The 17,654-nt window shown below is 46.0% G+C and overlaps 1 protein-coding gene across 3 annotated transcripts in view; it reads right to left on the bottom strand.

Annotated features, from left to right (window-relative positions):
* Positions 1 to 7,022: 7,022 nt before the first annotated feature.
* Positions 7,023 to 17,654, bottom strand: part of SPRED2 (sprouty related EVH1 domain containing 2) — a 128,652-nt gene continuing 118,020 nt past the window's right edge. For all 3 annotated transcript variants that reach the window (XM_055401006.2, XM_055401004.2, XM_088841294.1), the window contains 2 exons: positions 12,550 to 12,699; positions 7,023 to 10,376 (listed from right to left, as the gene is read on the bottom strand). In XM_055401006.2, the coding sequence (XP_055256981.1) occupies positions 9,711 to 10,376; positions 12,550 to 12,699 (816 nt within the window). In that variant the 3' untranslated portion in view covers positions 7,023 to 9,710. The remainder of the gene's footprint in view (positions 10,377 to 12,549; positions 12,700 to 17,654) is intronic.

The following is a 17,654-nucleotide window of genomic DNA, read 5'->3' as shown; positions in this document are numbered from 1 at the left end:
CCTCTTTTATTTCTGATTTTACTTACTTGAGTTCACTCTTTCTCTTGGTGAGTGTACCTAAAGGTTTGGCAGCTTCATCATTTTAAAGAACTTTAAAGCTTTTAGCTTTCTTAATCTTTTCTATTGCCCTTTAAGTCTTCGTTTCATTTATTTCCACTCTGATCTTCCTTCTGCCAACTTTGGACCTCATTTGCTCTTCTTTTTGTAGTTTCTTTTTTTAATTTTTATTTGTTTATGGTTTCACTGGGTCTTTGTTGCTGTGTGTGGGCTTTCTTTCTTTAGTTGCGATGAGCAGGGGCTGCTCTGCTATGGTGCTCTGACTTCTCATTGCTGTGGCTTCTCTTGTTGCAGAGCACGGCTCTCGGTGAACAGGCTTCAGTAGTTGCAACGCACAGGCATGTGGGATCTTCCTGGACCAGGGACTGAACCCGTGTCTCCTGCATTGGCAGGCGGATTCTTTACCACTGAGCCACCAGGGAAGCCCTTGTAGTTTCTTGAAGTATAAATTAAGGTTGTCTATTTGAGCTATTTCTTATTCTTGATGTAGGCATTTATCGCCATAAACTTCCTTCTTAGAACTGCTGTTGCTGCATCCCATACATTTTGGTTGGAGAAGGAAATGACAACCCACTGCAGTATTCTTGCCTGGAGAATTCCAAAGACAGGGGAGCCTGGTGGGATTGCAAAGCCTGGTGGGATCGCAGAGTTGGACATGACTGAGCACATAGCACTCATACATTTTGGTATGTTGTATTTCCATATTCACTTGTCTTGAGGTATTTTCTGATTTCTCTTTTGATTTCTTCTTTGATCATTGGTTGGTTGGTAGTATAATCTCCACACATTTGTGAATTTTTCAGCTTTATTACTGCAACTCATTCTTAGTTCATACCGTTATGGTTGAAAAAAATGCTTGCTATGATTTCAACCTTCTCAAATTTATTAAGACTTGTTTTATGGCCTAACATGATCTATACTGGGGAAAAAAAATCCACATGTGCTTCAGAAGAACATGTGTCCTGTTACTTTTGGATGGCATGTTCTATATTTATCTGTTAAATTCATATGATCTGACATGTTGATTAAGGCTGTTTCCTTGTTCATTTTCTCTCTGGATGATCTAGTCATTGAAGAAAGTCGAATATTAAAGTCCCCTATTGTTATTGTGTTGCTGTCTCTTTCACACTTTAGGTCTTTTAATATTTGTTTTATATATTTAGGTGTTCCTTCCAGGTGGCACTAGTGGGAAAAAATCCTGCCTGCCAATGCAGGAGACACAAGAGATGTGGATTCGATCCTTGGGTCGGGAAGATCCCCTGGCAGAGGGCGTAGCAACTCACTCCAGTATTCTTGCCTGGAGAATCCTATGGACAGAGGAGCCTGGTAGGCTACATACAGTCCATAGTGTTGCAAAGATCTGGACATGAATGAAGCGATTTAGCATGCACGAACCCTGGTGGTTCAGCTGGTAAAGAACCCATCTGCCATTGCAGGAGACACAAGAGACATGGGTTCGATCCTTAGGTCAGGAAGATCCCCTGGAGAAGGAAATGGCAACCCACTCCAGTATGCTTGCTTGGGAAATTCCATGGAAGAAGGAGCCTGGTGGGCTACCGTCCATGGGGTTGCAAAGGGTCAGACATGGCTGAGCATTCACGCGTGCGCGCACACACACACAATCTGATGCAAAAATATTTACAAATGTTATATCATCTTATAGGATCGACCCCTTTGTCATTATAATGCTCTTCTTTATTACTACAGTCTTTATTTATTTATTTAGCTACATCGGGTCTTAGTTGCAGCACGCAGGATCTTTGTTGCATCATGTTGTGGTGGCGGGCTCAGTAGTTGTGTCTCAGGGGCTCTCCAGTTGTGACACGTGGGCTCCAGAATGTGTGGGTTCAGTAGTTGCAGCTCATGGGCTTTGTTGCTCCATGGCATGTGGGATCTCAGTTCCTTGATCAGGGATCGAAGCCGTGTCCCCTGCACTACAAGGTAGATTCTTAACCACTGAGCCACCAGGGAAGTCCTCTATAGTCTTTGTTTTACAGTCTATGTTATCTGATATAAGAATAGATTATCCTAGCCCTTGATTTCCATATCATGGAATATACACTTTTCCATTATTCCACTTTCAGTCTCTGTGTGTGAAGCAAATTTCTTATCGGCAGTGCATAAGATGGGTCTACAGAGACATATTATAATGCAAATGTCAAAAGTTGAAGACAAGAAGAGAATCTTAAAAGCAGCAAGAGGAAAACAACTTGTTACACACAAGGAATTACTTCATAATGATCAGCTGATTTTCAGCAGAAACTCTGTGGCCCAGAAGGCAGTGGCAGTGATATATTCGAAGTGCTTAAAGAAAAAATTTCCAACCAAGAGTACTCCGTGCCCTAAAAAGGTGTCCTTCAGATTTGAAGGAGAGATACAGTTTTTCAGACAAGTGAAAGCTAAAGGAGCTTATTGTCACTAAACCAGAACTATAAGAAATGTTAAAGAAAGGGCACTAATTAGTAAAGAAAAACATATGAAACTATAAATCTCACTGGTAAAGATATCTATATAGTAAAATTTAGGATAATTGAATGCTGTAAAGATAGTGGATTAATCACTTATAAAGCTAGTATGAAGGTTAAAAGACAAAAGCAGTAAAAATAACGATAATTACAATAATTAGTTAAGGAATACACAAGATAAGGAGTGAAATATGAGAGCGAAAACAGAAAACATAGTGTGGGGAGATTAAAAAAGTCGACTTTCAGAATATGTTCAAACTTAAATTGTATTCACCTTAAGATAGACTGTTATAAGTGGTTATATGTGAGTGTTATGGTGACCACAAAGCAAAAACCCATAGTAGACACACAAAAGATAAAGTAATCTAACCATACCATTAAAGAAAATTATCAAGTCACAAAGGAAGAGAGCAAGAGATTAAAAAAGGGACAGGGAACCTGCAAAAGAGTCAGAAAACAACAAAATGGCAATATACATATCAAATAATTACTTGAGATGGAAATGGACTAAATTCTCCAATCAGAAGGCACAGAATGGCTGTAGAGCAGTGTAGGCAGATGCATAGCTGTGTTTCTGTTCCTCTCCAAAGAGAAATATATGTGCACATACACACATCTGTGTACAAATATACAGAAAAATCTAGAAGGATGCACAGAGCTTATTTTGGGTGGGACAGAAGAGTGTTATGGGTTGAATTGTGTCTCTTCCAAATTCTTATGGAACCCTCATCTCTTTCCTCAGAAAGTGAGCTTATTTGGGGATAGGTCTTTACAGAGATAATCAAGTTAAAATTAGGCCACAGAGTGGACCTTAATGCATTAATGACTGATACCCTTAGACGTGCATGCGTGCTAAGTCACTTTAGTCATATCTGACTCTTTGCGACCCTATGGACAGTAGCCCACCAGGCTTATCTGTCCATGGGATTCTCCAGGCAAGACTACTGCAGTGGATTGCTATGCCCTCCTCCAGGGGATCTTCCCAACCCGGGGATTGAACCCACCCACATCTCTTAAGTTTCCTGCATTGGCAGGTGTGTTCTTTACCACTAGCGCCACCTGGGAAGCCTTGATACCCTTATAAACGGGGAAATTTGGACACAGAGATACACAGAGAGGGAAGGTGACGTGAACAGGCCCACAGGAGATGCTCATTTTTATACTTCTGTGGCCGATGACATTTTTATAACTGTGTATTAATTACTTTTATAATAATCAGAGCCCTCCCCCCAAACTAGGGGGAATAAAGAGATAAGACACAGTGAGAAGAAAAGCGTATGACGCGTGACTGTCACACAACTGGCTTGATTCCTCTTTATAAATTTACAGAGCATGTCCCCTACTCTCCACCCTCCAATCTCACCTGCACCCTGGTTCCAACACTGGCCTTGAAGGGGTCAGCTTGCCTGGAAGGAACCGCTAACACTAGTGGCTTCTTTAGCTGAGGACATGGCAGGGCCCTGATTTGCAAGATCACCTGGTACCTGGTGGTGTAAGATGTCACCAGGGTCCTCTCCGTTCATTCCACCCATCTGGTTTGCGCCTGAAGAGGTGGCTTAGACAGTCAAGGATCACCTGCAATGCAGGAGATCTGGGTTTGAACCCTGAGTTGGGGAGATGCCCTGGAGAAGGGAATGGCAACCCACTCCAGTATTCTTGCCTGGAGAATTCCACAGATAGAGAAACCTGGTGGGCTGCAGTCCATGGGGTTGCAAAGAGTTGGGACATGACTGACTAACACACATGCACAAAGTGTGATATTTCTAACCAGCTAACCCCACAAATCAGAAAGCCCAATGGGCCTGCAGTCAGAATGCCCGCAGGCAGTTGTTCACTTTTATAAGCTCTGGCCACTCTTTCACAAGGATGCACTGTGACAGCCTGCTTGAAAGCTGTGCTCAAATAACAAACCACCTCTAGTCCCTGGCATCAGAATTCAACAACACTCTCTCCCCTGGGAAGATCTGATTTTCTGGGGGGTGCCCACCATGAAGAGTGAGTGGTAACTAGCAATGGGAGAGCAGTAGGAGAAACAGAGGCCCAGAAGATGAGGCCACTGACTCACACCCCAAATGCCACAGAAGGGGCCGGGGGTTCAGGAGGCAGATCAGAAAGGCAAGTTGTGTGCTCTGGCTCCTGAGGAATCAGCCAGCTCAGTGCCCTTCTTCTGCCATCATGAGGGCTGTGAAGGGGTCTGGGAGGGCCAGCAAGGAATCGAAACCTAGTTTAGTATTCCAGAGAGGTTAAGAAAAGGAAATCTCAACACACATATTCTGTAGGTCTAAATACTCACAAAATTCCATAATGGCTTCAGCCTCCTGTGCTTCAAAGGAAGGCGTGCTCTCCAGTTCTTCGGGTTTCCTAGAGTTGCAGAACAGAGGAGAAGCTGAGGAAGGAAGGAGTACCCTGTATGTCCAGCATACAGGGGCACCTCCTGTATGCTGCGCTGTAATGACAGGTGAACTGTGGTCACTGAGTCTCACGACGTGCTTTGGGTGTGTATTATCTCACTTGCTACACCTGCGGAGACCAAGGCTCAGAAGGGTGATATCACTTGCTGAAAGGCTAATGGCTAGTAACGGCAGAGACTGTCCAGTGACCAGGTACACGTGGTTTCTCTATCCTCATGTCCTCACTGTGAAGTAGAAACTCTATTCCACAGAGGGTTGAAGGAGATGGTGGATAAAGTGTGCCCAGCTCCTGGCTGAGCACGTAGGGCACCAAACTAATCCTGTAAGCAGCCTGATGGGCCCCAGGAAACAGGGAGGAGTAGGCAAGGCTCTCGGAGAAGGCAATGTCACCCCACTCCAGTACTCTTGCCTGGAAAATCCCATGGATGGGGGAGCCTCGTAGGCTGCAGTCCATGGGGTCGCTAAGAGTTGGACATGACTGGGGGACTTCACTTTCACTTTTCACTTTCATGCATTGGAGACGGAAATGGCAACCCACTCCAGTGTTCTTGCCTGGAGAATCCCAGAGACGGGGGAGCCTGGTGGGCTGCCATCTATGGGGTCGCACAGAGTCGGACACAACTGCAGCGACTTAGCAGTAGCAGCAGCAGCAGGCAAGGCTCTTGCCTGGTGCCCACTTTTTAAACCCACAAACGGGGAGGGGGTGAGCAGAGCTATCAGTGAGGCCTGGCAAGAACCTCGGCTTTGCAGTCAGTCAATCCAACCAGATTGGGTCATTGCCTCTTATGACTGCAGATTACTTTAGTTCCATACCCCTTTTTCTTTTCTTTTTTTAAAGGAAGCAGCTATTTTATTTCTCGGCTGCACTGTGGGACATGTAGGATCTTAGTTCCCCAGCCAGGGATCAAACCCATGCCCCCTGCTTTGGGAGCACAGAGTCTTAACCACTGGACCGCCAGGGAAGACACAGTTACTTACCCTTTCTAAACCTCCGTTCCTCAGCTCCAAACAGAGATGCCGGGAGGGTCATGCCTTGTGGGGTCGCATGAGGGCCAGGTGATCTTGGGCCCCCTGCAGCTCTGGATGTGTCTTCCAAGTTCTTTTTAAATCAGAGCAATTTATTCAGATTGTTATGAGTAAATGTATACATATTGTCTCAGCAGATATTATTTTTCTTCTTGCCCTTCAGAGCATTCCCACTATTCCTTTACCATCAAACTTCTTGAAAACATGTTTTACGTTTGACATCCATGTTTACGTGTCCTTCATGTTGACTCTTCACCCCCTATAATCTGGTTTGTGTGCCTCCTAGTTTATGTAGGAACTCTCATGAAGTTCTTTAACGATCTCTTAATTACCAATCTTCATGGCTTCTTTCTCTCCCCTCACTTTCTAATTTCCAGCATCTCCTGTTGCTTTTCATCTTTGCCAGCAGTTTGGAAATGTCACCCCTTTCGGGAAGAGTTGAGACTAGGATGAAGGGGCCCCTCTACACATCTCTTTTTAAGGCCCCTACTTGGCTTTCCAGAGAATAAGCTGAAATGTTCTTCTGTGACCCTTAAAAGACCCCACACTTCATTTTCTCCAAGGTATTGTCACTGCATGTAACATTTGAGCATCCAAAGAGCCCATTTGGAACTGAAAGTGGGCCAAATATCACTAAAATCGAACCACTCTGAGGAGACTAAGGATCCTGTAGTTTCAACAATTGAGTTCTGTGAGAAACTGTGTTCCAAACTTCACACACACACACACACACATACTCTAAAGGTTCAGCAGGAACCAGTTGAAAACAACTCAGAGGAAGTACAGCTGTTCCCTCTGAGGAGCGTGCGTGGGGGAAGCCAGGCGAGGAAGAGGGGGTGTTCCCCGGGTGGTGACATACAGCATTCTTTTCACTTGAGGCATCCGAGCCCGAGGAGCTGCTGCCTCCCCTGGGAATATGACATAACCAGAGGCAGGAAGGGCCTCACAGAGACAGACTGGTGTCCACACATCCTTCTGCAAAGGAAGCCCCTTCCCATCCTGAGTGCGAGAGCTCCCACGTCTGCAGAGACTCAAATGCCACCCTGTCTCCAGTCAGAGAAACAGCCCAAAGCCAGCGATCTGATAGGATGTGTTTATATTTACATGGTACATTTTAAAGCAACGGCTACATTGGTCATACATATTAGAAACCATAAAAAAAAGTTAAGAACTAAAATGTACATCATACACTTGTATATATATTTTTTTACACAGAGGTAAAAAGGCTTATTATAAAAAAATCAATACAACGGGGTTTTTAGTATACAGGTAAAGAATGAATTATGCTTCAGGCACTTTAATTTGTTAATGTGAGCAAACAGCTTCGTAGTTGGGGTCAGGGGGGTCAGGGGAAGCCTCCAAACAGAAAATCTTTTGGTTAATGTTTTGTTACCACAAATACAAAAATAAAATCTGAATAATTTCTCTCAGATGATTGACGTTAAGTATGGCAAAGCTGACTGGGAAAATACTACACACTGTTTGGCTGCAGTGTGGCAATTAGAGAGACGTATTTACATAAAATGTCCCCATGGCTGTCCTTGTGCCCTTAACCGCTGCATTCTTCACAAACCAAAAAGGATACGCGGCCTAAGATTCACTAGCGTTAACTCTTCAAAGAGGTGGAAAAGGACAAGGGGTGAAGGAAGATAGAAATAGATGATGGCTAGACAGACATGGCAAACAAGAAGCGGCTGGAATAGGTGTGTTCTTATTGAAATAAATAGGGACACTTGAACTGAGGTCTAACAGAACATACATTAGTGTTGTGCTTTGTAGAGAGGAGACCTTGAGAAAGACCCTGAGGAGATGCCTCAGGATGGGAGTTGAGGTGGGGGAGAAGATGGTCTCTCAACAGCATCTGGAGGCTGGCTGAAGGTTTTCTAGATGTTCTCCAGGCTGGGAAGTGGTTCTTGTCTTGCACCACCAGATTAATAGATCTCTGCTCCTTTCCCAGACCGGAAGACCCAAACCAGTCACTCCAAGAAACGAAAACACCTACCAAACAAACTCATAAGCACACTGGGTATTTCCATGGATAATCTGAGGAAGAAATGCAAAGCACTCTCGGGTAAGCTGAGAACGTTCCCATGAAGGTAAGCGTGGCCAGCACTTTCCCAATATGATTGGCAGACTGGGAAAAAACTCCCTTTCCTTGGAGACTGATGTCCTGTGTGCAGTAGAGAAGGGACGGTTGAGGGGGCAGGGAGTGGAGAGAGAGGAATGAGGCTGTGTGCTCAGCTGGCAACAACCACAGGAAGATCATGGCGGGAAGAACAGCGGGTGCAGACAAGCCTGTCCCCCTGCTCTCCATGGTGTTCTGATTGTACAATGCTAGGTATAGGTAACCACTCTTCACTTTTTTTTTTTCCCCTTTCTGCAGTAAGATTTGGCTATTCCTTGCAATATATTAGAAAAATACTCTTTTCCAGCTAATTAGAAGCCTCCTACGTGGCAAGGCGACCGGTGGACCCAGACTGCTGAACTAGCCATCCGTGCACTCAAAGTTGCAAGTCTGGGTTTGGGATTGCAGAAGAAAGACACTTAGGCATTGGACGGGTTTTTTTTATATATGGCCTTGTTTTTTCCTAAGTATAAACGAAGAATTTGGTGACGTGAAATTGAGTCCAAAATGAAAACAAAACGACAAACCCATGAACAGAATGCAACCCACCACTCTTCAAATAGATGACATTTAAAATCTCCCCCAGTTAATAGAAAATAGCCACTGGGGGGAAAGAAAGCTCCTTTAAAGTTTTACTTACCACGACCATAGTGTTTCTTAACTGGACCATGTTCGGGAGAACACTGGTTTGTTTGAAAGAGACTATTTGGTTTGCAAAACAATGAGCAAAATTTCTTACTTCATTAGCGTTTTCTTCTGGTATTGCTAAATTTTTACAAGTGGTGGTGACATAATTTTAAAAAGATCTACTTTAGGGTCAGTGGGGAGGCTCAGAGAAACCTGAAATCCCCTTTCTAGCCCTGGTCTGAGAGGATACAATGCAGTTTAAAGGATTTTCCTGATTCTCACAAGTTAATCTGAAGTTAAGGCTCAATTCTCAGTCATTTTAGGAGTGAATGTTTTGCATCAGTGAGTAACTGACAGATTTTGGGGGTGTTGGTCGAGAGAGACAAGATGATGGGCTCTAGACAGAAACCGCAGCTTACATGGGAAGTTTGGCTTTAGAAACGTTAAAGCGATCTCGTTTTGTGGTAGAATTTTGTTAACTAGCTCTCCTCCTATACAGAGTAACTGACTGCAGGTTCAAAAATACATCTGGTAGGGTTTCACCATTCCGACAATCCATTACCACAGGAACCTGAAGAAGCAAGCTCGTTAGCAACAGGCAAGCTAGAATCAAGAGGAAGATGGCCTTTGGAGCTCTTTGAAAACAAAAACGACAAAACCCACCAGAAAAATCAGCAGTTCCTGCTGCAGGCGCCTTGAAACTGGACGAGGTGGGCAGGAAGGACATGAAATCAACACCTGTATGAGATAGTTAGCTTGATTACAGATTGTTAATAATACAGGAGCGTCTAGGCAGAGGGTCCTCTCCTTAGAACACTGTGCGCGCGTGCCTGGGTGTGGCCGACGCAGAGTGGGCGGCGGGGGTGCAGAGTCCACCAGGCAGGCTCCCCAGGCTGGAAAGGTGCCTTGGGTACCCGGGAGCGGGGGGAGAGATGAGAGGATGGAGAAGACGAGTCCCTTTGGGGCTGTGGACGGGAGGGGGTTGGGAGGGAAACCGAGTCACACGGCCGCTTTGTGCTTCCCCCCGCAGCACCTGCACATCACTCCGCAGTGGTAGCAGGCTCGCAGGGGCAGGTAACAGCACATACAGGGGGCCAAGAAAGACAAGGCAATAAGAGCCATCCACCGGAGGCAAAACTTCTCGTCGCTGGTATCGCACGAGCACGGGTCTGTATAGTCCCCCTCGGGGTCCGACATACAGTGATAGAGCATGCTGTCTGCACACCACATACAGCTCACCCGGCGGATGCAAGTTCTCACGGAGTCGGGGGCGTCCTGGCAGTGGCCCCTCCGATTCTCCTCGTGGTTGAACATGTCCCGGCAGTACTCGCACCGGGAGCGCTCCCCGTCCTCTTTCCGCCTCCGGGACTTGCCCCGGGAGGGCTGGGTCTTGATCACGCTGCCCCCACGCCCTTTGGGGTCCTCGCCGAGGCCAAAGTCTGACGAGTCCACGTAGGGGTAGTTGTAATCGTGCTTGGGCACCTCGCCCTTGGCGAAGCGCACGTAGGAGTCCGCGTCCTCCGTGGGGTCCAGGTATTTGCCCCGTACCGGGGCGTGCCGGTAATCCTCGTAGCCGGTCATCCAGATCTTCTCCCGGGGGTTGATGCGCACGATCTCCTCGTCGTCGTCCGGGAAGCTCACCTGGCGGTAGGGCCTTGGCATCGGCTGCCCCGGGAAAAAGGAGACGTTAATTTATCGCAGCAGCTAAACAAACCCATCTTCAAATAATGCACCCTTCACCTTGGCAAAGGGCATTTCTTGAAGAAACGGAACCATCCTGTACTTAACAGCTTGCCGGTCAAAGATGTATTTCAAATTGTGAGTCTCAATCCCTTCCTGGGTCAGGAAATCATGTTAATGGGTCCAGACCGGCACTTCCCCCTTTTCTATTGCCGTTTTGCCATAGATGTGGGTAGGTATACACACTGTGAGAATGAAGTTTGAAATTCCAGAAGCTGAACATGCCCAGATCAAAAGCAGACCTGAGATGTCCCTAGAATATCCTTATCTCCCTTCTGTGACCTCCCACCACTAAGGTGATGGTGACTGGCACCATGATTTCTAACAGCTTAGATTAGTTTCACCTGTTTTTGTAGGCCATCCTCTCTCAAGACTTTTATTTTTTCCCAGAGAAGCGTCAGAACTCTGGAGTGCATTGACCATTAAGAGGTAAGTACATTTGTTATCTATGTGTACTTAACAAGTGCATACTAGTCCATGATACAGAATGTGTGTCTCACTGTGGATCATGTTCAAATAAGCAAAAGTGGATACCAGCGACTATGAAGGCTCACAGGTACCTTGCAATCTGGTTGGGGAGAGAAGATGCTCAAATACACAGGGGGTAAGAGTACAAGTTCCAGAGGCCAACGGTGTTTGAATCCTGCCAGGATCTCACAGGTGGTGAGTAGCAGAGTGGAATCAGAACCTGGGATAGCTGGACCCAGAGCTACGCTGTCTAGACTTCAAACCTAACGTGCATTCTCCCTTAGGATGAAATTGTTATCTCTGTGGCACAGTTTGCATCAGTGCCTTGTCTAGAGTGGCAGGTGCTGAATACAGTTATTGTGGGGATCCAGGTAAGCCTGCCTTGCACGGGGCATCCCAGTTGTGGCAGACAATGACATTTCCCACCTTAGAAGCCCTTTGAGCATGAAGGCTTTTTAAGGAGTGAGAAGCATGGCTTTGACTGGAATTCAGACCACAGAATTTACTAGCAAGTCGCTAAGCCTCGGACTTCGCTTCCCTGATGATCAAACTGCATAGGGCTATTGTGAGAACGAAGAGAAGAATCTATACAGTGGAAACAGGCTCTGACACACAGGATGCACATGATAACTGTTGCCAATACTGTCGTTATAATAATATCCTAGAATTTAGCACACACAAATTAAATTGACTCATCACTTCCCACCAGACTGCGAGCTCCTTGAGGGCAAGGGCCACGTCTCACAGGCTTTGTCCTAATTCCTGCCAGATTCTTGACGTCAGAGTTTCCCCAGCTTTGGAAAAAATACAATCTTGCAGTATTTCAAAACAAATTTTGGGAGCTGACACAGTCTTTGCTATTAATTTATTTAGAAAGAAAGAGTCAAAAAGTCAATTCCCATCTATTGCTACCATACTGTGATTTTAAAAAGAACATTTTCATGCCAAAATATTAGGAAGCACATACCCAATAAAACAATTTTGGAAAAAAGAATCATATAAATCTAGCTTTATGTTATAAAACCTCAGTGCCTCGTGCTTTTTCTCTTTTCAAAGCAGACTGGTGGCCACATCACCCACATGGGCACCAGTCCACGCCCCAGTTTGCAAACTTGCTCCAAAAAACAGCTGCTGGGTAAATATTTGTTGTATTACTGAATTCCAGCTACAGCTCCCCGAGGAAGCCAGGGCCTGCCGCCCGTGATGCCAGGCCTTCGGCCCAAACATACAGTATTCTGTGGTACCAATCGTGGTTCTGGGCTTTCACACCCTTTGGACAGAGGAATGCAGGAGGCAGGGTAGCATCCTGGGTGAGCAGAGTCTGCCATCTAAATCTTGTTCCACCAGGGACCCTCTCCCTAAACCTCAGCCTCCTCAAGTATCAACTGGGGATGCAGAAGACCTGCTTATAGGTAATTTGTGAGGATTAAAGGAGACAAATCACATGAAGCGTTGGGCAAGGTGCCTGGCACACAGAAAACTCTTGAGTGCGGGTGAGTTGCCTGTACCACCTCCAATGTGGGGCAGGGGAACAGAGTAGGAGGACAGAAGAGGCCTAGGCTCGGGCATGCGGCTGTTTCAGGTCGGAAGGTCACCCCTGTGACCTCCAAGGAACAGGATCCCCGCTCACCTGGTCGAGGTGATAGTGGTCCGTGGGGTATGGGTCGTGGAGGTGACCCAGGGTATAAACCTTCCGGTGCTCACAGGATGTGGGGGAGGAGATTGTGCGAGTAGGTTGCTCCCTCTTCTGAGACGAATTAGAAGAACTGTCTGTAGCTGTCTGTGTAGAAGGAGGTAACCATGAGTTAATCAAAAACAAAAACAAAAACCAAGTCCGCCCCAAAACTAACACACCGTCTACCCCCACTTGTGGCGTCCCGCTGGCCTTCCCGAAATCTTGAGTTTATCCTGGCCGTGGGAGGCAGGAGGACCCCTGAAGGGCCCGGTTGTCTAAACACAACGGGCAGAGAAACCCAGCCGCCAGCCCCTGGAAAGCTGGGTTTGTTTTCTCAACTGTGGGAGCAGCGACCGGCTTTGGGGCAGGGCTCACCACACCAGGCCACTCGCGGGTGCGTTCCAGTTTGATCAAGAATGGTCACTCGTTTGTGGCCCTGGTTGAGGTCCTTGGGCAAGCAGAGGACATGCAAACAAGCAAAAAATCAAACCCATGTTTCTTTGTGGGGTTAAGCCCAGCCTGGGAAAGTCTCAGAGATAAGGATACCTTAGGGGTATCATGGGTACTGGCTTTCCAGGAAGAAATTTTGTAATCTTTGGCTTGGAGGCAAGCATGAAGGTCACTGTCTCTGGAGGGTGAGAACAGAGTTGTTTTCCCAGTAGAGGTGATGAGTTCAGATTGGAGCCTCCATGAAGGTATCTTAGGAAGGTGATGAGATATCAGAATAGACTGTGGCTGTGGGCAGAGCACGGGCCCCATTGTCTCCCAGAACACCTCAGGTGCTTCACATCCCCAGGTGATCCCAGGTGTGATGGTCACTTTCCATAATCTTGGGGTCCAGCAGCCACATGCTCATAGAAGGCTTTGTCAAATGCAGCTGGGGCAATTGCCTTGAAAACCAGGGCCCCTGCGAATCCTATTCTTACTCCACTTCACCTTCTACTTCCTTAGAGTAATGGACCCTTCTCCTTTTTTCACAAATGAAAAGATTTTCCTTGATATCAAGGTGTCCTATTTCTGGTAAATATTGAGAAACTCCTTAGTTGTTGCTTCTCTTTCTTATATCCCCCTTACCCCATATGCTTATTTATATCCTTTTAGTTTACTCTTTTTTGTTAGTGTCATCGATCCTTTCCAGGGCAAGGCAAGGTTAAAACAAATACTTATAAGAGTTATTCTCTGCCCCTCCACTACGTTCACTTATAAAGTAATAAATGCTCAGGAAAATAGGAGTACAAGTATTCAGGAAAAAGAAAAGACACTCAGGGACTTCTCTGGTGGTTCAGTGGTTAAGATTGTGCTTCTACTGCAGGGGGTGTGGGTTTGATCCCTGGTTGGGGAACTAAGATCCCACATGCTGTACAGTGTGGCCAAAAAAGAAAAGACACCCATATTTCCACTATGCAGCACAACTGACATTAATTTTTAAAGCTTGGTGGACATGTGCAGCATGCTTTTGGAAACGCAGCCCTCCTGGATTTTTAATTGTTTGGTTTGTGTGATGCGGGGGTGATGCCTGTTTCCAATCCCACAATCTAGTGGCTAATTCATATATGGACACACACTTCTCCCTGAGGCAATCCAGAGAGATTTCTGATGGACAGCTCAGAAAAGATGCTTGTCTCTATCTAGTTAAGAGCTAAGGGTCCTGTAAGCCTAGAATCCTGGTGAAGGTGCAGGGAAAGAAAGAACCTGAGGATGGAGGGAAGCAAAAAACCAAGGGAAGAAGGATCCCACAGATACCACTTGAGCTTCTGGATCCAGTCAAGCCTCAATCCTGATCCACCCTAGGATGTCCCATAGAGAGGAGCCAATTCCCTTTGGTAATTTGACCCCGAATGCACTGGGTTCATCCGTTGGGTGCACTTTCTTTTTTGTTACTGCCGATTCCTTTTCTGTGGCAGCCTTCCACCTGCACCACATTCCTGGCCTCTCTCTTGTCCCTTTCACTCCTCTCCACAGCAGGTAGAGTGGAACAGGGTGTTCAGAGCCTGCTACTTCTCTCCTCTGCCTCTTGGGAGCCACCCAACTGGCAAATAGCATGTGCTGGCGACCTTTCTTGGGACTGTGTGGTCTACTTGGAAGGTTGAGGGCCCACCCACTGTGGGGAGGGTATGGAGACACAGCGCATGCGTGCCTGGTAGGGCAGGCCTGTCTGATCTAAGGGTCTAGTCCTGGGATGTCCACTTCCTGCAGATGTAAGCTGGGACTCACATCATCAGTAATAAAGGGTGTCTTTACTTTTTTTCTCAATTGGTTCAGAACCCTGACAGGAAATCCCAGAAATTGAAAGAGACCAAACCGAGACACACAGAATTTTTACTTCCTTTCAAACTCAGGTCCGTCCTCTAACTCTCACCCACCCTCTTTCCTTATGTCTTTGGAGGTACTGCTGCCCTCTTTAACACATGAGTGGTTGAAAGTTGACAGTACAACAAAGCATACAACCCTTCACAGTCTCATACTATGTGAAGGCTTTATCATGTGCCAGGCATTGGTTATACATGAATACACCACTGCAGGTAAAATATCGTCTCCACGTCATACACAGGAACACAGACACCTTAAGAAATTCGGGATCCTGCCAACTATGGCAAGCAACCACTGGCAGAGAGGGACTGAAATGCAGCCCCTGTCCGCCAAGCCTAGTGGGAGCTCAGTGCAGCACACTGCGGCTTATCAAGCCCAGGAGAGCCACCTGCCCTGTGTTCATCTTGGTGAGATTAACACAAGTACAACTCTTCCAAGTAAGATGATGTGCCCTGATATATACAGACCCAGGTGGTAAGGGGTAGTGTCTCAGAATACAAAGGTTTCTACATATCTCAGTAAATACTTTCTGAATGAGTAGATAAGGGCCCTTCTGTTTGATTCAAATCCAAGGGTTAAACTCTTATCCAATACCCACGTGACAGTCATATCTTAGGTTAGAAGCTACCTCAGCATTAAACCCTGTAATATGCACTTGGCATTTAGTTCTCAGAAACCCAGTTCACACATCACAGTCACCTCTGTGTTAGTCATCTGTTTACCCCAATCCACCCTGTTTTCTGTGACCTGTGTCCAGGTTAACAATGTATGGAAAGTCATTCTGAGAAATGAGGCACACCTGGTACTTCCTAGTCATCCTCAGCCAATCAGACGCCCCCTTCTGATGCTCCCAGCCTTCCTCCTCAGCCTGGACCAGCCTCTTCCCATTGCAGAGTCAAGGGCAGTTTCCTGGACCATTTTCTGACAATTCAGAGAATGTGAGACTGAGAAAGGCCTTTCGACATCTCCTAGTCTGATGACAAATCTCTACAGAGGAGCAGGGAGGCCAGAAGACTGAGGCGGGCTATCAGTTCACTGCCTCCTTTGCCCGACTGTTCTGGGCTAAAGCATGCAGAAGAGGCTCCATCGGAAGCTGAGGCTTATTCCATATCTGTGATATCAGATAAATCTTGTCAAGAGGCAAGTGTCTACCAGCAAAAGGAATGTACTATCAGGGTATTTCCAAGAAGAGGCAAGAGGGAAAACCTTTCACCACATGCACCTCTGGATGAATGCCCCTGTTCTCTGCTTGTGGAAAAAAGCAGCCACTGGACTGTGCACATATGCACCTCAACAAGCAAGATTCTAGAACATGCCTGCCACTTGTGCCCACAAGCTCATGACACCCACCCACCTACTAATCTGAGAGCTTCACCTTCAACCTGGAAATACTGGCTGCCGTTTTCAACTCGCCTTCCTGGTGGGGTGGGGGAAATCTCTGAAGTGCTGTAGGTTTGAGCTCAAGAAGAACAAAAGCAGAGGTGCTTGGGGACCTCAGACCGCTTAGTGGGCTGGCTTCGGTGCAGGCTTCCTGAGTCAGAGAGAGCAGAGACAGCCTTTGATGTCACCCACTGTGAACAAGGTCGGACACTGCCATGGGGTGCCGCCTACTTGTGGGAGGTCCCGTGCAACCTGAAAGTGTGAGCACAAGCACTGCTACCTCCCTGTGTGCTGCCAGAAAACCTTGCCTCTGGGTCTGGGTGTGACTCCAGCTCAGTGTCAATGCCTGCTATTAAAGAGATGTCCGATTAAGAGGCCTGTAACCTAATATGAAGCACTGAACAACAGAAATGCAAGGGAATGTCTTGATGCTAAATATCATGGTCTCAATCCAGGCAGACTAAATTTGAATCAGTTCTCTGCTAATTCTAAGTTGTCTGATTTTGGACAAGGTGACCTCTAACTCCAGTTTTCACATCTGTAAAATGGAGCTAAAATTGTCCTCAGGGTAACTGTAAAAACAAAATAAGATTAATCATTTCCATTTTCTAAACAGTTACTACTGATTTTATAAAAAAGTTACTGATCCCGTGATCTGATCCCCTTGCTTAACTCCTTATAAAAGTTCAAATGTTTTATCCAGTGATTCTCTGGGTTTTTCCAAGCAAATCCTATCACCCACAAAAGACAGTCTGATCTCCTTTCCAATATTTGTAACTTCTTGTTTATTGTATCTTTGCCAAGGTTTCTAGCATGATGTGGAAAAACAGAATGGCTCTTGCTGTCTTGAACTTGACTTTGATGGGACAACTTCTAACAATTCTCTATCATGTATAATGTTTCAGATAACTGGAGTGGCTATAAAGTCCCAAAGTCTCCTTGTATTCTAGATTGCAAAGTGTGTGTGCTCAGTTGTGTCCAACTCTTTGTGACCCTATGAACTGTAGCCCACCAGACTCCTCTGTCCATGGAATTCTCTTTTCAACCCAGGGATCGAACCTGTGTCTCCCTGCACTGGCAGGTGGATTCTTTATTGCTGGGCCACTGGGGAAGCCCAGATTGCTATGGATTGTCACCGAAAAATACTGGATGTAACCAGATGGTTCTTCTGTGTCTATTGAGATGATTATGGTCTTTTATCTTTGTTTCATTAATGTATGAATCAAAGTTAAGCTTTTTTAATATTAACCATCTTTGCATGCCTAGGATATCTACTTTTTACTGGTCTTTCATTAAATTTGTTTTACAGATATTTGATGTGATTTGGTAACATTTTACTTTAAAACTTTACATCTACATTCATAAGTGAG

Source organism: Moschus berezovskii, chromosome 11 (assembly GCF_049115385.1).
Source record: "Moschus berezovskii isolate FMDL1 chromosome 11, NW_MosBer_1.0, whole genome shotgun sequence".
NCBI classification, from domain to species: Eukaryota; Metazoa; Chordata; class Mammalia; order Artiodactyla; family Moschidae; genus Moschus; species Moschus berezovskii.
Note: the sequence above shows the minus strand (reverse complement) of the source record. Positions and strands in the feature narration are given on the sequence as shown.